Below are 22,860 nucleotides of genomic sequence, written 5' to 3'. Positions count from 1 at the left end.
CTCACCTACAAACTGGTAGCAGAGGCCAGAAGAACCTCATCACTAGGGAACTTGCTAGGAATGCAAAATCTCAAGCTTCACTCCAAACCTCCAGAAAAAAAAATAATTAATTTTAATAATACCCCTAATGTATTCATATGTGAATCTAAAAATCATATGCAAATTGCACTAGGTAGGCTTTCTCTCTCTCTCTCTCTCTCTCTCTCTCTCTCTCTCTCTCTCTCTCTCTCTCTCTCTCTGTCTCTCTCTCTCTCTGTTTCTCTCTCAAGCAACATAATACAAGAAAGCTCAGGTCATCTGCAAAGAGAGAACTTCAAATGAGAAAATGCCTCCATAAGATTGGCCTGTAGGCAAGTCTGTGAGGGCATGTTCTTGATTAATGGTTAATATGGAAGAGCCCAGCTCCCCCAGCAGTGCCATCCTGGACCAGTAGTCCTAGGTGGTATAAGAATTCAGGTTGAGAAATCTATGGAGAACAAACTGTAAGCAGCATTCCTCCCTGGCTTCTGCTTCATTTTCTGCTTCCAGGTTCCTGCCCTGGCTTTCTTCACTGGACCATGACTCGGGATATGAAAGCCAAATAAACCTTCTGTCCTCAAGTTGCTTTGGTTGTGGTCTTTATCACAGCAATAGAGAGCAAACTAGAGCAAATATAATAGGCACTAATATGAACACTAATATTTTTTGCATGGGGGATTCACTGGCTTTTTCTGTCTATAAATAAAAGCTTATTAGAGTCTGGACATAATAGAAAAATGAATGCTTTCTATTGCCAAAAGGTAAAATAAGGAAATGAACAAAAAGCCCAGCTTGGAAGGAAGCCTTGTAAAACGACAATCTGTGAGTCAGAGCACAGGTGCCTTTTCAAAACAAGGACACCACCACATTTAAAAAGAAACTTCTCCATTTTCTGTTTCCTTTCTTCCTTTACTCCTCGACAATAAGTAGCAACCTCTTTTGGAATCTTGAGTACCACCAAGGGCAGAAAAATTTATGCAAGACTGTTTGGCTAGCCCATTGGCCAGGACAGGTAGGCTTAAAAGAAGGTATCATCTGAGAGAATCGAACTTTCGATGCTGCAGAGTGGACTCTGACATATAACTAGGATGGCTCAGTTTGTATTGTATTGTACTATATTGGTGCATTTGCTAAAGTTCAAATGAAACAGAGAAAATAACCTCTGTACTGTTTCAACAGACCCCATCCTATTCTGAGAGTGACCTCTTCTTCACAGATCTCAAAGGAGTCCAAGGCAAGTTTTCTACCCACCTGCCAGTGTCCTGGGCAACTGGCAGGTTCATGCATGCACAAGTCATGGTATATCAAGCCATCCAAGCTGGAGAGCTGGGGCCTTGAAAAGCACTGTAAAGGTATAGTCAGTCACTCCCACTGGTCTCTTTTGTCTGACTCACGGCAGCCTTTGATATTTGAAAGGGCGGCCATTAATAGATCATAATCTATTTATTTTCCCTTTTCCAAAGAAGTGCTCCCAGCAAGGAAAGATCTAGGTGTGTGCACAAGATGAAACCTCCTGTTTGAACAATAGACACCTGCACAAGAGCAAAAGGAAAAAGGCTGGTTCCCACCCACTTGATTCTCACTTCAAGCAAAAGCGCAAGAGGATGGGCCAGAGACAGCCGGCTTCCCTTGTGCCCACGAGCTCCATAAATCCAACCTGGGTGGAACAGGCCTGGAGAACAAGTTCTGCAAAGCGGGACACTAGACACACCAGTTTGGAGATGGGGCCCAACCCCAGATATGGGCACAGAGATCATTCAGTTGGCTTCAACTATGAGAAAGGCAGTGGAGAGCAGAGCGCACAAGCCAGCTGAAGGGGAGGGGCTTGGAGAAACTCAGTCGGCTCCATTGTGTCGGGGGCAAGATTAGGAACCTCTGGAAAGCTTCTGTGTGCAATCCCTGCAGCTGCTCTACAAGCCATACCCACAGTAGTAGGGGTCTCTTGGCTTTGGAAATGAAGCCTTCAAACAGTCACCTCTTAGATTCCCAAGACCTGTGTTCCACACAAAACCTAGATCACCGAGGTAGGTGACACAATCTTTCTTTTTACTAACAAGGAAACAAGGTGGGGAAGATTAAGTGTGCTAAGGACCCTGGTGAGCTGGAAGCATCACTTTCTACTTCAGCATAATTTCTAATGTGACGGACCTGCACTCCACAGCTCCTACATTTAAAGCCACCATGTAAATACCCATCCTCAGATCTACTTAAGCCCTAGAGGTAGCTCTTGCCCCAAATTCATGCAGCAGAGGATGCTAATTGGTAATGGATTTCCTAGCTCCTATGGACTACATAGGTGATGATGCGGGGCTCATAGTGGGAAGTGCTAATAGAACTTCTCTGTAGCTCCAGAATAAGGGATTAGAAATAAGCTTGCCTCATGTCAGACTCTGCTGCCTGGAGTAATGTTTCCAGGGCTCGATCTGAGTCATGGCCAACAGCAATCTATTTAATAATCCATGTCTGGCAGTAATTATGGTCATTATAGAATTTTCTTCCAGACTGGGCTTAGGAGAGACAGTATGAGACCCAGGACTGAAACCTGGCTCCATCACTCTCTGGTCATATCAACTTGACAAGTTGCTTACCTCCTCTTTCCTTTCCTTGGTCTCCTCATCTGTAATAAGGGGATGATAATAGTGTTTTCACATATTATAGGGTTTGCAAGGTAATTAGATGAGTTAATAGCAAATGAACTCTGAATTGACTAGTATTGGCTGGCTTGCTCTAACAGAGATATCAGTTTCATGTAGTTCAATGTACACATGCATTGCTTTGCTTAATCTTTCTGGCACATAGAAAACTCTGAAATGCTGGCTACTTTATCAGGGGCCAGGAATTATGCTAAATGCTTTCTGGGTATTCATTCTGTCATTTGGTGGAGAAATGAGAATCAAACTCAAGCTATTTAATGTCAAAAAGAGTACTCTTAGTGACTCTGTCACGGGGCAATATTAAAGGCGGGTTGTCCTTGTTAGCGTTCCGATTGCTGGGATGAAACACCATGACTGAAAGCAACTTGGGGGTTAAAGGGTTGATTTGGCTTATTTTTCACAGTCCATTGAGGGACTGCAGAGCAGGAGGAACTCAGACCTGGCTGGAGGCAGTGACTGATGCAGAGGCCACGGAGGAAAGTGCTGCTCACTAGCTTGCTCCTTGTGATTTACTCAGTCTGCTTTACTGTAGAATACAGGACCACCAGCCCAGCAGCGGCCCTACCCCACAATGAGCTGAGTCACTCCTTGTCAATCACTGAGAAAATGCCCTACCGGCTTGCCCATAGCCAGATCTTATGTAAGGCATTTTCTTAATGAGGCTCCCTTGACTCTAGCTTGCGTCAAGTTGCAGTAAAACTAGTCAGCAGAGAGATACTGCTTGAATTCTTCCAGACCCTTTTCAGATGGAATTTTTTTTTCCAGAATGTTAGTTCTCTAAGTGTGGTGCTTGTCCCAGCTGTATCAGGATGACTGGGAATGTGTTAGGAATACAAAAGCTTAGACTCCAACCCAGACCTACTAAATCAGAATCTTCAGGGTGAGGTCCAGCAAAGTGATTTACTAAGCCCTCCCTCCCTGTGACTGAAAATACATATTTTTTAAAAAAGTGTGAAACAGTTCTCTAGGGACACTGACTCATGCCTCATTAGCAATCATCAGGTTCAGTAATTATGATAGTGAGTGACTAAACTCACCAGCTACTTCAGATCCATGAGTCACAGTGCGGGAACCCCCACTGGTGTCGATGAATGAATCTCCGTCTCCTAGAATAATAAGCAATAAAAAAAAATAGTCACTACTGTGTGTTCATTCACATTGTCGCCTTCGTTTCCATGAGTTGTATTTTCAGGAAGCCATCATCTGCTAACAATGATGAAGAAGTTTCTGCTTATCCTTGACGACATTGATGAGTGGGCTAGAGCCTTTATCAAAATTAAGGAAACTGAGGTAGCTCAGGTCATCTTGGATGAGCACTAAAAAAAAAAAAAGATGTGAGTAGAAATGCAAGAACAAGGCTAAGAAACATTCTGAGAAAAATATAATGATGTTTTCATGGGGTTGAGCTTTGAATGGAACTTTTAAATAAGGGCTGTGGTGCTGAAATACATCACTGAAATGGGTGCACCCTGGTTCAGGCCATGCAGCATGAGAAGACATTCCTCTGAATCTAAAACAAAAAGAATCTTAGGAATGAAAGGGATGAAGGCTCAAATGGAAAAAAAAATAAAAATAAACTATTTATCCAGATAGGAAAAAGGTCAAACTTAAGTGAAAGTGTTAATGACATAGAGCTCAATATCAAAATAAGTTTCCATTGATATTCTCTTTAAAAAATTAAACTTGCATTTTCAACAGTCAGTGATATGATCCCATCTTCTCAAATATCCATCACCAGAAAGCTTTAGGTAGAGACAAACTCAAGAGTGGCTAATTTTAAATCCAAAGGTAAAATCATATGGGAAACAGATATACACAGAGAACAAGGGTTTCTGAAGTTGTTATAGATCATTACAAAGGTGCCTAGAAAGAAAATGCAATGAGCAGCTCATCACCATTCCTTGGTTAGGAGAGGTAGGGGTTGCATTAATTGCTCATAACTTTATTACAGAGAGACTGCGTTGTCCCCAGGATCAGGGTTAGAATGACAGAGAGCAGCACTTGCTGACATGCCACACTGAGAGTCCCAGCACCAAAATCACCATTTCCAAAGCCAACACCATGACCAGTCCCATCACCACTTCTGCGTGTTTCAATGATTTGCATTCACCATGAAGAAAAGTGTGTAGACAGAAATATACTTTGTGAATCTTATGGAATCAAACAGAGAATGAGAATCAGGCCATTTGCTAATCACTGAATTCACAGAGAACTGAAGGAAATCCATCACCAGCATCTCTTTCTTACATTGATCAGATAGGACCAGCACATGTGCATACTAGTTTGGTGGGAAGTGTTTTATTTTCTAACAATTAGGCTTGGCAAACCACCGAAGAAACCATCCCTAAGATTGCCATTTCAGATTTAAATCCGTTAAGTTGCATGATGGGGCCATTTTAACATGAGAATATTTGTGGCACTCCCAGATTTGATTCATTCTGCAGGAATCTAACAACAGTACTTGGAGGTCTTAATGAAGAGAAGAAGGCACCTTCGGGTGTAAGGGGGTTGATTTTGTCAGCACCGCTGATGTTGGTATTTTTAAAGCTCCTTTTCTTGAAGCCCTGGTGTGGGAAGCCAAAAGAAAAGTGCCAGGCATATGACATCCTGCGTTTTCTTTCCCTCTGTCAATCAGAACTTCACCACTGCCATCTGTTTTGCATATGGGGTTCTCATGAGATCATTTTCTTGTCTTTTGGGAGAGTGAAGGAGGTAAGGTCTGTCTACAAATTATGTATGTGTATGCATATATATTTATATTAAAATGTATTAATCTTTAATGTGTTAGTGATAGAGTGGTAAGAGGTACCTGAAATACAGACACTAGTGGGAAGGGGTTCTAGTTTCTTAGCCACAGAGATCACTTTCCAGTTTCCCTTTCTACAGTGTTAGTTTCCTACTATGAACAAAGAAATGAAGAAGAGAAGTAGAAAAGATGGCTTATTTGAGATAAAAGTTTTATTCTGGGTCCATGTCAGATTCAGTTGAGTAAGCATTATATTTACCATTACAATAAAAGCTAGGGTCTCAGTTTACTAATAATAAATCATAAATTTTGAAGCCCACCACAAATAGAAAAGATTTATATACCAGCCCATCACCAAAAATGAAATGAACCAGTCCATCACCAATTAAAGACAATTTCAGAGCAAAGATATCAGTATATGAAGATCATTTGAATGCTTGGTAAAGCATTACTAAATAGGCAGAATATATTGGCTAAGTTAAATAAAATTGCTAATATTATACTATTTCCATCCATAAAAGTATTAATTTCATATGGTTCAAGTTAATATATCACAGAATAAAGAAAAGACAAAACAAGAAAATAATCTACTATAAGAACCAGTCACAAAAATAAATAGATATTACACCAGGAAATGGAAGCATTATTTTATCTCAAATAAATCCAAGTTTTCTGGCACTAGGATTGATGACTAATGATGAAAGCCATTCCCATGGTACAAAGTAATCTAATCACAGCCCACACAGAAAATATCCCCTACAATAGGAAAAAATATATAGTTTTTCCAGAGAAGCAAACCAGATGACAAATGGCCAAATTACCTGGTCGGGAACCATCAACATTAAAGTCGGAGTCTGCAGCAACAGTCATTTCAGTCATTTCTCCAAAGACCCCAGTATTAGCAGGGGTCACTGGGATGAGAGTCCCATTTTCCACTGTGTCTGGATAATGATGGGTATAGCCTTCCAGTGAAGTGGTTGCTTCTTTGGGAAGACTTGCACCTCTTCTTCCATCTTTACCACTCCTAGCTGCATGGAGGTGGAGTCAATGATAAGCCCACATCTGTGGGTGATAAGGTCACCACCCACCATGTGCTCATGTTTTGAAGGAAAAGTCGCTGAGACATCTTTCTACTTGTTCTCCAAGACCGAAAGCAAATGGAACTGAACAAAAACAATGTTTTGCAAGACACCAGCCAGACAACACTCAACAGAAAAGATTTTGGTAACTACTATCCAAAAGAGGCATTTTTTTTTTTTACAAGATTTGTCTGAGTCATCAAGGGGAGGTTTAGCCCACTGTGACTTTTAAGTCAGCTCAGGTACTACAGGATTTGATCTTTTTTTAAAATTGGATCCACCTCTGAGGAAGAGGAAGAAACAAACCATTGAATGGAAAAATGAAACCATTTGCCTATGAATGAAATAAGTTTAGGATCCACTTGATCTGAGTCTACTGACTTAGATTTTCTTTTCTGTGCCAGAAGGGCATTGCTTCTTAGTCATCAATACCATGGACCTATGGTCCAGAAGACAGATGAGAAATAATATTATTTCAAGGGATATCAAAGAAATCCTATAGAGACATTAATCATTTGTTAAACCAAGTTACTAATCTAATACATTTGAAATTCAGCAGAAAAGTAAAAACTAATGTACAAAAAAAGTAATGTACAACATCTGTTAAAAGGTCTATAAGGCAGAAGAATCAGAGACCACCACCAGACACATCTTTTGATCAACATTAATGAATAAAATTAGGCAATGGATGTACCACTACCAAAGATGCCACAAGGTGCCATCACCAAAGATGCCACAAAGTACCACACCGAAGATGCCACAAAATACCACCACCAGAGATGCCACAAAGTACCACCACCAGAGATGCCACAAAGTACCACACCAGAGATGCCACAAAGTACCACACCAGAGATGCCACAAAGTACCACACCAGAGATGCCACAAAGTACCACCACCAGAGATGCCACAAAGTACTGCACCAAAGATACCACCAAAGATGCCACAAATCACTCATAATTTTGTGATTTCTGCATAAGAGCCAATTGGGCTTTACGATCCTTACTGCTAGTTGGCGGAATAGGAGTTGTTGTATGGTCTTTGTCTTCTTCCAGCTCTCCATGTGATGTAGAGAAGTTCTGAGAATGACTTTGTGCTGTTTCAATGAGGGATGAAACCAGTGTTAATTAGGAACCATGACACAAGTCCCCTGGTACCCACTTACATGGGAAATCTAACTATAGGTTATCACATGGACAGATACAATGGGAAAATGGTACTTATGCCTTTTATCATCTCCTGGTTGACATAAAGATGCAGGCTGATTATACTTTGCCCCTAGTGAGCTTGAGCTTTTTTGCCTCTCAGTGAAGTTCCAATGTGAAGCCCAAGCCTAAAACACTGCCCTCCCTTGACCCAACTACAGCAAGGATCCCAGAAACAAAGACCACAGAGACATGGAGAGGGGTGCTGTAATTTCAATTTTCTCTCAAGGATCAACACTGCCCAGTTGTGGGCAAACAAGCTGGACTATAAGGAAAACAGTGCCAGGTAGTATGTCTGTGAACACAAAAGAAAAACCTCATCTCTACCAATGAACTCAGAGTATCTTTATAAGGAAATACATGGCTCTTCTCTAGAGAGCATTACATTTTTAGTTACTGCTTTATTAGTAGGGTTGTGGCCTTGCTTGTAGTAAGGTTTCTCTTCACTGCACCAAGGAAATGCTTGCCTGGGCAAACACAGGGCCCTCAGTGACATGTTTTAATTTGAGATTGAATCATTGCCCATATCTGAAATCACTTTGACTGGTTTGAGTTCTTTTCTTTTGTGTTCTTCCAAGAAAGGCACTGACCTCTGAAACACAGGTGCAAAGGTCCTATAAAACACATCCATCAGCCATGTCCACCACCAAACAAATATAACCGAGAGAGAGACATTCACCCAATCCCAAACCCAACATCAGAAAAAAAAAAAAAAAAGCCAACAGTAACACAAAACGGTACTACAAATCCTGCATTGGCCAGGGCCATTTATGGGCTTATTTGTGTCTCCTTTGATGCCTAACACTGTGTTATTTACATTGATGGCAATCAACACATGCCTGCTGGCTTTTTTCTTTATGCCTAAAGAGCTCCCATAAGAACTCTGCCCATTGTGTGCAGCAAGCAGTGAAATGGGGCTTTCTTAATTTGGGATTTCTTTGGTATTCTGCCAAGAACTTATGAATGACTTCAGGTTGATCCTTGGGTTATTCTTATACACATGGCAAAAATTAAGGGTACTAAAATGTTCATATTTCTTCCTCTAGCAGATGTTTAATGATAGAAAAAAAAGATGTTAGCAATAGTTTTATTATTATTTCAGGGAATCCACCGCCTTGGTCACTTATTTATCTCGCCCCTCTACTGAAAGCAAACTGTGATTTCTCTATTTACAATGATGATCTGGCCCTCATATATCTTTCTGTGATCATGAAATTAATCTTTCTTCTGCCTTGGCTGGAAAATGGGTAGAAATAAAAAAAGAGGTTATTTAAACATAAAGATGCCATTTTACTAGTGATGGTCTTCAGTGTCACTCACATGACTAATTAGAGAAGGAAAATGGAGATGAGTGACCTCTCCATTCGTTTTATTAATGAAAAGTCATTGATTCTGGAAGATGAAGATAAATTCGGTTTTAAAGAAACCCCACTACAAGAAAGACAGACAATAAAAACAGAGTGACACCCCGGGTAAGCAGACACCCCTAGCAAAGACTGCACCATTCTGGAACCAAATGTGACTCTTAACCAATGTGAGAAAGATATGAAGTAGGTAGACAAGTCAACAAAGGAGCTGTGTGTCATTATTCTTACAAGTTGTCACTGAAAGTGGTCCTGTCCTGTTCAAGTCTTCCACCAAGTGGGTACTTGGAGCTTCAGTGGCCTGAAGGGTTGTACTGTGACTGGAGTCCATATCTGAAGGAATTAAATTGGTGTTATTGCCACATTCCCTATGCCATTGTCCAACGGTCATTTATGTCTTATAGCCAAGTAATGTTCACATTCAGCCTGGTGACAGGAAAGAAACAGGCTCACATGTCCAGAACTTGGACAAATGACTGTTTCTTCAAGAATATCACAAGATACAAGTGGTTTTCATCTAGCTCTGCTAGATGAAAGCTATCACGTTTGTTTGTTTTGCTTAGTCTGGAAGCAAGCTACATGAGCACACGATGGAACTCATGGTCTTTGCAAAGGGACAGAAATGTAACCCATGTGTAACTTGCTTCATTCCAAGATAGACAAGTACAGTCAGACACATGGAGACAAATAACACACACAAGCATAGAACATAAGAGAGAGAGTAAGAGAGTAAGTGTGGGAATAGTAGAAATAGCACATTATAGGGAAGGTGAGTAGCTGGGGAAGGTGCGGAGACTGGCAAAGGGCTTTGAAATGTAACACAAGCATTATTCTGTCACCTTGTGCTCACCAGGACAAACAAAACAAAACAACAACAAAGTTTTAAAATAGCCAGTGGCTTCCCTTATTCAGTTCTTTTTTTCTTTTGTTTTTGTTTCACAAAGTAAACATGGAAAAATACATAAACGCATTACCCAGTGTACTAAGTTGAGAAACAAGAAGTACTCATAGACAAGAAAGAATCATTCTCCCGTAAATAAAAGCAAGAAGCATCTTGCGAATTCTGATTATAATGTTTAGTGGTGTGAAAATTTCCCTGAAGTAATTAAAAAAGCTGCTTTTTCTGATGGTTATCACAGATCTATTGGGCTGAAATAACAAGTTCAGAGTGAAATAGAGGCCAAAAAGTCCATAAGCACCATCAATACTGCTAACTCTACAATTTACTTAATCCACCCACAATACTGCCTCTGGGGAGATCTAATCAGTTCCAAATGACTCCAGTGGGAAGCACTGGGAAGTGGGACACTTGCCTTGGGACTGCAGTCCTTACATGCTAAAAGCAAAGACAGACAAGATCTCTGTTAGAGAAAAAAGTACGCGGTTGATTCTGCCATCCAGATTTCAAAGAAGAAAGGCCAGTTACCCATGATCACATTTTCAAATGGATATCCTGCCAGAAAAAAAAGGCCTTGTCTGCTGAGAGCCTGTATCTACTCTTGTTTATTTTTCCATCTATAAGTAAAATATTTTGAGAACTATCATGTCATTTTATGGCTGAGGTTGTCTTCAGCATGGTAAAGAAACTGCCGACATGACTGTTCCATGATATGGTAAGATTTGTATTGTAGATATGAGGGGAGGGTTGGGAAAGAGAGAGAAACAGCCAGAGGCATCTGGAAGTGTCTAGAACAGAGAGAGAAGTGGACTGAACATGGCCATCAGATTAGATATGGTTGGGGAAGAGGGAGAGTGGGGAGAATGGTAGAGAGGGTGAGATAGCAAGAGAGAGCGAGATGGCAAGAGTTAGAGAAATAGAACATAAGAGAGAGAGTAAGAGAGTAAGTGTGGGAATAGTAGAAATAGCACATTATAGGGAAGGTGAGTAGCTGGGGAAGGTGCGGAGACTGGCAAAGGGCTTTGAAATGTAACAAGTATTTGGAGGCCAGTGTGGACTTTGACACACCGAGCCACAGATATGTCAATGGAAAGCCATATGTCCCTTCTTCCAGAGGTAAGGGAAATGACTCCTTTTGGCAGATGGGCACTGGTTTCACAAGTTGCTAAGGAATGCCATCTTTTCTGTAGCCACTAGAAATCCTCCTATTGCCCAGCTTGAGCTCATTTCTGGCTATCTGAACTGCCTATGAGACCTGACATCTTTTCCTTGATCTATCTACTCATGGACTGCAATTTTTTTTTTTTACTTCTTCGGGTTCAAAACTTAATTATAATTCTGGAGTTCTTTTACTAAGTTTATTTACTTTTTTATTCATTTATTTATTTTTACCAGGGGTCTCTTCAGAGCCCTGTCAAGCTGAGCACATAAAACTGTATGCTGGGCCCTGCCTGTGGTGCTTCAGTAACTCAACATAATGGTCCCAACCTGGCCCTCTCTCTTAAGACTTCCTCTCTCTTAAGATGTATTTGTCCACTCAGTGATGTACCCATTCCTTGGCTTCTCTTCCCTTACAGATCTGCTCACATGAGTCTCCTTTTCAAAAAATCCTCCATCTTCCTTTTTGTGACTACCCAGGATGTTGCTCCCCCCTTTTAAATCACATTCAATCCTTTGTTCTCTAATCGTCTCTGGGAGGTGTGGGGGTCCTCTAAATCTCTTTAGTGTTCACTATTGAAGTCATGAGTTTTTCTGTTCATTACTGATGTTGTCACATTTATTGTGCTGTTAAATGTCTTCTTTTGTCAGCTGACTTTAAAGTTTCTTTTGAGGGTGAATATGAATTACATATCCTGTGTCTCTGTGATGTCTTACGCATTTAGTGCATGTCTCACATACATGAATGTTTACAAAGGATCTGTTCACTAATTGTATTTCTTAAAAAGAAAAGGTATACAAGCTTTTGGATTTACTTTGGAGAGAAATTTGTAACTATCCAATATATTATGTAATATATAAATATATATTCACTGAACCACTAGAATGTTTTTCAGTCAAATACATGTAAAGCATGGCAATTTACATCCAGAAACTATATGAATAAAACTTGTCTGAAAAAATTGGCTGCTCTATTGGTTATTTTTGGAATGTTACATTTCTGTGATAAGGATATTTTGTTAAAACAAACATAACAAGTGACTCTACTCATGGGTGTAGCAGAAACAGAAGGTCCACCTGCTGACGACTGGGAGGACAGTGCCTACCAATCCTTGATGTTTCTCTCAAGTGGGCTGCTGAGGTTACAATCAAGGAAATTTGCATTTAAATATAAACATTAGACAAATAGTTTACAACCTTCCTTTCTCGAAAAACTACAACTAGTATCTTTTGCTTTCTCTTTTTAAACTGCTTAATTGGGCAAAAGAAAATGAAAGGCATTAGAAAAGCAGGAGTTTCATCTCATGTAGAGTTGTCTATCTACTCAGTTCACAGCCATTCAAGAAGGGCCAAGAATGCTCTAAATCCTAAATCCTTCAATACCATGTTATCTCTAAATGGGGCAAGCATAAATGACTTTAAAGTTTTGTGAATCATTAAGTTGTTTATTTACATTAACTACTAATCTATTTCTTTTACCACTTGGATTTCTCTACCAGAAACAAAATTTATCTTTGCATCTATAATGGAGACAGTCAGTGAATCCACTGTTTATTGTTTCTTTCGGAATCTTTGTACTTAAAAGGGAAAGGAATCTTAAGAATATCCCTCTCTTATCTGGGCAGAGTAATATATGCAATCCAGCACTCAGGAAACTAAGGCAGGCAAGAATTGAATGCCAGCTTGGGCCACGTCGTAAGATCATCTTAAAGTAAGAAACAACCCACCTCTCCCTTGGGAGAAATATCTTCTACTCTTGTCAGCCCAAGGCTAACTGTCCCTTAATCCTCCTGACAATTCTTCACCCTCTGACTAGAACTTTACACAGCGGATGTGCATATCCACTGCTGACCAACTTGTATCAACACACTTATTTTCAGAGACACATGAGGATACACATGAAGAAAGTAGACTGAACCAAAATCAATGGTACATTTTGAAGGAAAAAGGCACTTAGTTGATTCTAAGAAACATGATATATTAAAAGTCTCAAAGGCCATTACCCTTCCTTTCTGTTTGATGACCTTGTCCCATTGGATGTGAGATTGGGTCGAAGAAATCAGTCCAGGAGACATCGTCTTGACTCTGTGTTGTCATTCTGTGACTTGGATGGTTGTTGTGGGCTGAGGCTGTTGTGACTATGCAGTTCAAACAATTGTCAAAATGTTAATTGGGTATTTGGTCAGGAACATATAGACTGATATTTTTTAAAGACTATTCTCTAAAGCAGATAATGGAAATAGCTTTCTAGTACTGAGTACTTTCTGGTACTGAGTACTTTCTAGCACTGAGGACAAAGGAGCTGCATCAGTTTAGAACGTCTTCCTGCATTTGGCTTCATTCGTGCTCGTTTTCTTGGTCACCAGCATGTAAGCTGGAGAAAGGACAGCATTAACGAATGCTGTAATGGACACAGGATGAGTTATAGGCACCAAGGGAAGGTGAGGTAATTCTCAACACATGCTTCCATAATCCCCTACAGAAAGAGGTGTAAAAGTTCAAGTTCCTGATGTCACTCTGAGACAAGCACGTCCCACAGCAAAATGCACAATAATCTGGCAGCGAAACACAGAAGTCATAAGGCAATAGCTCCCCAAGTGATGAGCGCGAAAGTGCTCCCCATCACAAAAGCACAGGTGGAGTCCAACAGAAGCATTGTCTTCTAACAGTGAAAATTAGCATGTGTGCCTGTGGTTTATGCCTTTCTTTCATTCTGGGCCACTGTAGAAGTATAGAAAGAACGATTACAATAGCATCCCTGAGAAATAAACACACCAAGGAGCTTGTCACCACCAAAGCCGCTGCTCTATTCATGATTCGTTTCCAAGTTGCCATGCACAGCAAAGAAGTTATGCATCAGAATCTACATTGCAGGTGGAAACACGAAGCTATCTCCCACTGATACCAGGCGATAACGTGGAATTCCCACACCTTGCAGGGCAGGGTGAATCCCAATGTTTAATCACTGAGAGAAAAGAATCATGCACTGGAGCATGCAGAGACACGTTACCATCCAGCATCCTTCAGAAACGATAAGATTTAAGTCTAATTCCCATAGTCCCACAGTGCCGGAATAGTGAAGGCAGCTTATTTGTAAATGTTATTAAGCATTTGTACATTCAAGAAGATATTCAAAACAGGTAGGAACAAAAGATTGGATGACATCACACATCTCTCTCTCTCTCTCCTTTTCTTGTAATGCTTAGATCCAATCCCCCAACAGTATATTTATGATAAAATTCTTTCTTATAAGCCTAGTGTTTCACATAAACATAAGGAAAAAGCAGACTCATATTATATAGTAAATAATTGTTTTCAAAGCAGAAAGGGGTTTTCATTAGCTAGGGTCTCTGTCATTGACTCATTAGGCCTCAAACTGGAGGTTCTCTGTCTCTCTCATGTGCTTCTATTTCTGCCTGACCAGGTAGCTTGTTAGGAGCATTTGCAGTCTGGGTCTGTGTTTACTTCAACATGACGTATTAAGAAACTGAACACCTTGTGACAATTTCTTCATTGTCTTTTTGTGCAGTGCCTTCCGTGTTCAGCATTGAACTCAGAAGGCAATTTCCACCCACACTGTGAAACCCTCCATTACCAGTTGTCCCTTCTTTCACATGGGAGTCTTCACTCGCTGTGGGAGGGTACTTCCCCTGCCATCCATTCTCAAACCACTTCTGCTGAGTAGCTGCTTCTTCTGTTGTACTATTAGTAGCTGCCCAGGCTGTGAGAAGAATGCTGATGGTGAGCCGTATTGTCCAGTTGCTTAACAAACCCTCTGATAATGTCTTTCTTCATTATGAGTAGGGATAGATAGATACATAAATACTACATACATACAGAGATGATACATACATAGATAATAGATAAATCGATGCTAGGTACACACATGATACATACATACATACATGATAGATATATAGATGGAAGGATGATAGAGATAGATAAATGATGGATAAATAGATGATAGATGGATGATAGGTAGATAGAGAGATAGACAGAGAAAGACAATAGCAATCAGGGAATAAGCTATTAATATTCTGAACGGTAGATTCTAGAAATACAACACTTAACCCACTAATTTTCCAGATTGGAAAACAAGTGAAAATCATGCATTGAATAGCACAAAGTCAGGACTAGACCCTAGCCTGTGAGTTATGAACTCTTACTACTATTCTTGCTTTAATATTGTCTCTGGCCTCACATATTCTGCCAAGGATGTGGATGTAAACATGGTTTTGTTTTGATCCCAGGTGTAGGATATGGGACTGATTCAGGTGGTCCGCAGCAGCAAACTATTTGCCCCGTGCAGGCTCTTAGAGAGCCTTTTGCCAGCTACAGATAGTTTAGTTCTGAGGACTCTGGAGAGAGAATAAATGACAGGGCCCAGAGAGAGAAAGGGACTCTGAGAAAGAAGGCGGCTGCCGGTGCTGCTCCTCCTGGCTGCTTCTGTTTGCTGCTCATGCATGCAGTTTGACTGAGAAGTCGAAGATATCCTGAAAAGAACCTGACGACCCTAACTAGCAGGAAGTACCTAAGGAAAATTATGCCCCTTACCCCCACTAACATTCCTTCTCCCCTACCCAGTGTTGAGGCGTTGGAAGGAATTAGGATGGAGAAGGGAGGAAGAGGCATAAGAAACATACAGTTAAAAGGTACACCAGCAAGGGAGAGCTTCTGTTGCAGGAATAATCTTCACGTTCCAATAATTGTGCAGGAGGAAACACGTTCTGTAACAACTCGCACCATTACTGGAGGAGACCTCTGCTAGCAGGCTGCACAACTTACGGTAATACTCAGCAGAATGTGCTGGCGTGCATCATGTCGGGATGCCTGGGATGTTACTACACCGACCTGTTATGTGATTGTCTATGGACATTTTAAATTGCTGAAATCTCTTCTTAACAAAGCTAATTCAGTGGAAGAAAAAAACTATTCTAGCCCAGTTGGGGAATTAAATAAATAATAACAGTATCAGACAGGCTTAACCTTTCTAACGCTGTTTTTAAAAGGCAAAATGACTGGGATATAATCCCATCAGGGCGCTTCTGGAAGAGTCAGAAAGCCACTGACATTTTCATCTGCAACAGCTCACAGCAAATTTCTGACTCATCAGGAAAGTTAGAGCTTATAAATTGCCAAACCAAATTAACTTTTGTGACTTAACGAAATTCACTGTCTCTCATTATCTTGGATAATTATGTGTGTGATTTTGTAAAGTAAATACACTTTTTAAATGGAACTAATGCTAATTTTGTTTTTGTATCTTCCAACCCATTCTTGCGATTAACTGATTATCCAAAGGGAGGAAGGCCCGAATCTTGTTATTTTTTTTATTATTTAAGTCACAATCTCTTGACAAATGATGAAGTTAGAAAATTAAAAAGTAGATCCAAGTATAAAGAATAAGCAAGAACATGTGTGTGATCACAAACGTGCACATAAGTCTACATTCATGCTATCATTTATAGCATAAGTATGACTCTTCAGGTGCCCAACCATGCCCTGGCATTTTCAGGACAGTCAGGAATGTGTTAGCAAAACAGAAGACTTCCGCTGTAAACCACAAGGGCCGACTCTTTTCTAGAGTTTGTAATGTCTCCTTGATGAAGTCATGTGGATTTTGCAATTATTGATAGTTAACTCCTCTTTGTTAAGTATCTGTATTCTCAAAGATTCCCTAGTAAGAACGCCCCTCAACTATCATATTTTGACATTAGATGCATTAATTCCAAGCTTCTTAATTAGCATTCTGCTTAAGTGCAAACATTTACAGTAATTGATAAGACAGTTGATAGAAGGGACAGGAATGGGTCCTGTTATCAAGAGATATCTCTTTCCTTTCTAGTCTATTCTTTTTTTTTCAGTCTACCTCTTTATTAACTCAAACACAATCTTTATGCATATACCAAATTTACTGGGTAAGGACTAGAATGTGGCATCTGTCAGACACTCAGTACAATGCCCACGACTCATTAACTCATATCTCAAGCTTTTCCTTGACTGCCTGTGAACACATTATCAAACATGAGTACCTAAGTTCCTTTGGTTCTTAAGTAGCTGTTTCTTACATTTCCCCTTTAAGAATATTCAAGTATATGGTTGAGTCATAACTGTTAAAATGCTACAAGATACTATCTCAAGGATCAGTTTTATTCTAAATTAGGTAGGCATTTCTCTGAGATACAGATGAAAGATGAATACATTTCACTTTTCCTTTTCTTTCTTTTTTTGTCCTAGGTTTATAATCCAGTCATCACTGGAAACATGAGCTTGTTTTTGGAAAACTTGAGATATTTGTCTATAAGTAGAAATAACAGTAGGAGCATCAGGACATTTTCCAATTTGCCCTGAGCTTTTTAAACAAAAGAAGGGTAACTTAGAATAAAAAAACAAAAGACCGTATGAGCTGCTCACTTTTCCACCAAGGACACAAGTGACACCACTCCACCACAGACCAAGGAAGACAGTGTGACAAAAGAAAGTGGGTCTGTTACAGATCTTCAAAGAAGATGAAGATTTCAAAGATCGACCCACTCTTGAATCTTTCTCTCCAGATCCTACACTAAGTACCTGAAAGAAACACTTCCATCATCCATTTCCAAAAATACATACTAACTACCAAAATGGAACCATTAGGAAACTTTAACACAAGGAAAGCATCTGGCATCTACTTTGTAAGCATTCTGGTCTCTTGCAAAAATCTGACAACTTGGCATCTTTCTTTCCTATTTCTAAAAATGGCCCCTTTCAGACTGTGCAGGTAAGATACTGTGCAGAGACAAAATATGTGTCCAAGACTAAACAACATCTCTGATTACTTGGGTACCAGAACTTCAGAGCATCATCCTTCTTACTTGTGCTTGTAGCATGTGGGGTTTCCTCTTCATCCTGATACTCATGGTGATTGAAAGGAGGCTGTGGTTCCTGGGTCCAGTTCTCTCCATGAGCAACAGTGCTGTTTCTGTCTCTATCTGTTGTAATGATGGTTAAGTACATTGTGACTTTTAATCAAATAGTCTTTAATAATCCCCTTCTTCAGTGAAAGTATGTGTTATCTGCTGAGCCTATGCCTAAGCACTATCTCTGAGTACTTACTCTCAATAAATTTAAATGATTCCACTAATCTGTCCCCAGAGAAAATGAACAGGTACAAAGGTCTTTAATGTTGCTTATTATTCCAGAAGAGCCATTTTGTCGGAGACAGTACCATAAACCATTCATATACATTCATTTTTATAACAAAGTGACATAAAATACCTTATGTCTAGGTAGTATGGTTGATAAATGACTCCCATGCGGAATGGCATACCCTCATGAAAGTTTGCTAAGGATTTGTAATGAGACATTAATTAAATTTCCCAACTCACCCGGAGGTTTGACCTTCACAGCATCATAAGCTTTAAGGGAAAGTATCAATAACGAAATGTGCATAACTTATTACCAGTCATCTTGGTGGTTGTCTGAAGTACTACTTCTGGATTCGATTGGATTGGCTCCCACTGGGTCTTGTCCTGGTTCTGTTTTGTGTGGTCAGAAACCCGTGGAGTGGATGCAACTGTCATAATGATGATTGAGGCAATTAGGAAAATGTGATTTCTCGAGGCTTCAATGATTGCTTGGTACATTTCTCTTTTCTGTAGTCTACCCAGCAGCTCATCTATACAGGGCCGTATAGATGGTTGAGTGGAAATGGAGGGAAAGGAGGAGACTTCAGCTTCATCCACCATATAGTTTAGTATCTCAATGTCCATCGTGTGCTGCCTTAGACTATCTTTCGGTTTAGAACATGAGATCTTCTGGATGAAATAGCCAAGGATGTTGAAGCAGCAGGAAGAACATCTTTGAAAGCACTAACCCTCCACCAAGAATGACCAAAGATGTGAAGAGTTTTGCCCATTTATGCAAACTGTAAAAGCCCTCTGCACCTGAAAGTCCAGGCCATTTGTTGGTATCACTGGCAGGCATGCTAACTGTAGATCCTCAAGCAGAAGAAGTTGATAGCTGTTATAACATAGGACTTACTATTGTGTTAGTGATTTTACTTGGAAATAAATAACCACAAGGACAAAGCTTTTCTTTAGTTCCAGAAAGGATGTCTGCCTCATAGAGCCATTTGGCTTAGCTACTTTTTTCTGAACATATACCAAACACCCATCAGAGTTCCAGTGAACACAGAACATGATATAAACAAGCCATTCACAGCCAATGAAAGAGGATCAAGGTGCATATATGTTTATAGAAAAGAGCCAGAAGTAACCATCCACCATCAGCACAACACACTGGAAAACAAAGGCATGTCAGTTCACCAATGGCCCAATGGCATGCAAAATAGAAAGCCTGGAACACAAGGTATGACAAGATCCATTTTGACAAAATCTGAAACAATATCTTTTGTGAAAAGGCTATTTGCAAGTTCATCTTCCTTCAAATTTTATTTTGATACCCAGATAATACAAAACCATTTCACAAATTAAAAAACATTTCTAATAAGCTTGAAAAAGTGGTAGTTATCCCAAGCCTCCAGAAGAAAGAGAGCATCCTGTTGAATTAAAGGGTGTAGGCGCTAGGTAGAAAAGTGAACTGAAATTGCATACACACTATAAAGATGGAGGTGGGGTGGCGTGAGAACTTTATGCCCCAGAGCCTGACCATATAGCACACTTACAAGGAAACTACATCCTGAACCCTGAAGACACTGTCATAATATTTGCTCAATGTGTGCAGTTCTTTGGGTTCTTTTCTTAAGTTCCTAAGCTCTGCAGATGTGTCCAGCCCGAGGAATACTCCACTCAAATCTCCATATATAAAATCTGGTTTGTCTCTAGTGTATGCTATATCATTGTCACATACTCAGATGCCTTTAAGCCACTTTTAGATCCCTCCTCCCTAGGTGCTCTTATTCACTTGGGACTAAAATGGGAGGCCATTTTAATGGGATAGATAGAACTCTTATTGTCTAAGGTAGCTGATACAACACCCCCAAATCCTTTCTCCAAATGTTAATTGAATCAGGCTTATGATTCTCATCTCTTTCCAGGAAAATGTTTGCTTATGACAAGTATAGGGAAATCAGTCATCTGGCAGAACGGGATGTTGTTCTCTACAATCTCCACCTCAGTGTCCTCAGAAAGTTTTATCAAGCTCACAGATTTGGGCGTGTGGTGTCACTATTTGCCTTTAGTAATTAACACTATCTGTTTGAGGCTGAGCTGGGATGTAGTCTTCCTTCTACTGTAATTGTGTCCAGCAAGTTTGTTGAAACTTCTTGAGTTTTTTTTCCTTTGATCACAACCATTTTTTGATCAATGTAAATAGTTCTTGAGCTCAGGGTCCTATGTTTTAAGCCATTCTAGGGCCTCCTAAGCTTTCAATTCAGTGTCATGACCATCTGCCACAGCAGTTCATGAGCCTCTTGTAGGTCAATGTTCTGGCCTTTCTTTTTCACCTTTGTGTTCCCATTGCCTGGCACAGCAGGGACACAGTGAATATTTTTTGTGGCATTTTGCTATGTTATGCCCCAGCCACACAATACACAGATATTCTATAAAAGCAATTACTGATAAACAGAATGGGAAGAACACAAGGTGTCTGAAACTTCATGAGCTATTTTCCCCAGAAATACGTTTTGGTTTCCATTCACAAAATTTTATTTCCTCCTCCAAAAAATCTCATCAGAATGGAGTTAAGATAAAACCATAAGTTCAGTCATTTTTCATATCATCTGTTTCCTAAGAGAGAAACTATATCACTTAGGTCCCTCCGCAAGCCTTGCATAAATGGTTCTACTGTATTTGATTATTCTTACTGGTGCTGGAGATAAAATCTTCATCATCATCAATGCCTGATCCAGAAAAACTGGGGGATTTGTCTGTTTCATCTTCGTTTTCCTCATTTGGCTCCCAGCTTGCTGGGCTGGTATTTGACTCCGTACCTGTTGTGGTGACTTGCATTAGTAGTTGAGCTGGCTGCCAAGTAACCCATTTCACCAAGGAAGAAAGTCAGGCATGGAAGGGTTCATGGAGTCCCCAAGATTTTAAGAAGAAAGTGAGAGAGTAGGTTTGTATAGCTCTGAGCCCTCATCACTAAAGTTAATATGTGAGCCTTAAGTGACTTGCTATGATCTTTACAACTCAACATTGTTTTTAAGAGTCTAAGGAATAACTATAAGTAGAGCCTACTGAAGAAGTTAGAGCAAAACACAACAAAACACGAGCCCATGCAAATTCCACCTTGCTCTCAGATGTCTTTCTTATTACATCATTAGCATGTTATAGTAAAGCTAGGATGTCAGGGTGAGAATGGGAAGTTTTCACATATCTCTCTTTGCTCTTTCAAGATACTTCCAGTAACACCCCAACGTCACGTTTCTAAAGTCCTATAGTTACATTTGTATTTTAAAATTCATTTGTTTTCTTTTATTCTTACTTTTTATCAGGGCTCATTGATTGTATGAACTAAAGCGTTTAATTCGCTGGTTGTGTGAAGTAAGAAGTTTCATTCTGATATTTCTAAAAAAAAAAAAAGCACGACCTTTCTAAGTCTTTAGTATCAGAGAGTGTGTCTTTAATGCAAATAAAAGCAAGGAGTTCCCAAGATTTCACCCATTCTCAACAAAATTTGAAAAGGTCAATTGGGGAAAAGGTCAATTAACAGAAATGTTCTTGCCAATTATTATTCAACTGAAAGGGTTCAGAAAAGTTGATGACAGTGAACCACAGCCCGAATATTGGGGCTTTCTCACTTTCAATCATTGGACCCAGCTTTTAAAAGGAAAACGGAAACCTTTGACCTCTTCTCAGCAGTTACTGCAAAATATGTCTCTTTACTAAGAAGAATTCTTCTAACTTCTGAATGCAACTCAGGCTACCATATGGGATAACCATTTGGCCTTCTTACTATTGGTGTCCAACCCAAAAGTAATTCAATTGATAGAAATCTTCTATGTTTCAGTAGCAATGGCTGTTATTTTACATTCTCATAAAAAAGTTTTTTTTTTTACTTTGGTAATTTGAGGGTATGTCTAGACACTCTTTTAGATTTGAAATGTTTTTTTATCACCAAGGACTTGCCCTACTTCATAGTTTCCTAATTAACTTTATTCTAGGCTATATAGATCCTATAAAGTATAGAGAAGAAAACCATGTATTAGTAATATTAAATCAAACATACAGATCTCAGAGTTCATGGTCCTCCCTAAATTGACACATACATTTGTGAGACAGAATGGCATTAGGACTTAACCACTCCCATTGGTTAATTAGAATTATTAAAGGCTGTCAAGCAGGTATATGATATAACTCATTACCAGGCATCTTCGTTGTTGTATGAAGATGACTCTTGGACTCTGATGGTTGAAAAAACCATGAAAACCAGTTCTGGGCTTCTTGCCTCTTGGGTGGTGTTTCTGAGGTGGTCATCAAGGCTGTTGTAACCATGATTGAATTGATTGTTGAAATGTTAATTATCAGTTCCTAAGAAATAGCATGGTAAATGTTTTCACTCTCTCCCTACCCAGAGAATCATCTATTATTGACATAGGTGGTAAAAATAAAGAAAGGGGAAAAAAAAGTAAAGTTCTGTTTCATTTAGGAGCCCAAACTGAAGTCCATAGAATGTCAGAAGTGGAGGAACCTTAAATATCAAGTGGTCCAAACTTTGATCTTAAGATGAAACACCTGTGCTAGACACTTGTGTGAAGTCCAATTGGCAGAGGGGAAGTCTCAAAAATTGCATGAGAATTA

General features: G+C 39.7%; 1 protein-coding gene across 13 annotated transcripts in view; it reads right to left on the bottom strand.

The window, feature by feature from the left end:
* Cd44 (CD44 molecule (Indian blood group)) overlaps positions 1-22,860 on the bottom strand; it is an 86,011-nt gene that overhangs the window by 10,241 nt on the left and 52,910 nt on the right. For 2 of the 13 annotated variants that reach the window (XM_060371711.1, XM_060371712.1), the window contains 10 exons: positions 22,425-22,541; positions 20,925-21,050; positions 18,561-18,674; positions 17,974-18,090; positions 14,715-14,840; positions 13,123-13,257; positions 9,295-9,396; positions 7,501-7,590; positions 6,240-6,446; positions 3,710-3,778 (listed from right to left, as the gene is read on the bottom strand). In XM_060371711.1, coding sequence (XP_060227694.1) covers positions 3,710-3,778; positions 6,240-6,446; positions 7,501-7,590; positions 9,295-9,396; positions 13,123-13,257; positions 14,715-14,840; positions 17,974-18,090; positions 18,561-18,674; positions 20,925-21,050; positions 22,425-22,541 — 1,203 coding nt within the window. The remainder of the gene's footprint in view (positions 1-3,709; positions 3,779-6,239; positions 6,447-7,500; positions 7,591-9,294; positions 9,397-13,122; positions 13,258-14,714; positions 14,841-17,973; positions 18,091-18,560; positions 18,675-20,924; positions 21,051-22,424; positions 22,542-22,860) is intronic. The other 11 variants (XM_060371713.1, XM_060371716.1, XM_060371714.1 and 8 more) reach the window with 10 other exon arrangements.

Source organism: Meriones unguiculatus, chromosome 18 (assembly GCF_030254825.1).
Source record: "Meriones unguiculatus strain TT.TT164.6M chromosome 18, Bangor_MerUng_6.1, whole genome shotgun sequence".
NCBI lineage: Eukaryota > Metazoa > Chordata > Mammalia > Rodentia > Muridae > Meriones > Meriones unguiculatus.
Note: the sequence above shows the minus strand (reverse complement) of the source record. Positions and strands in the feature narration are given on the sequence as shown.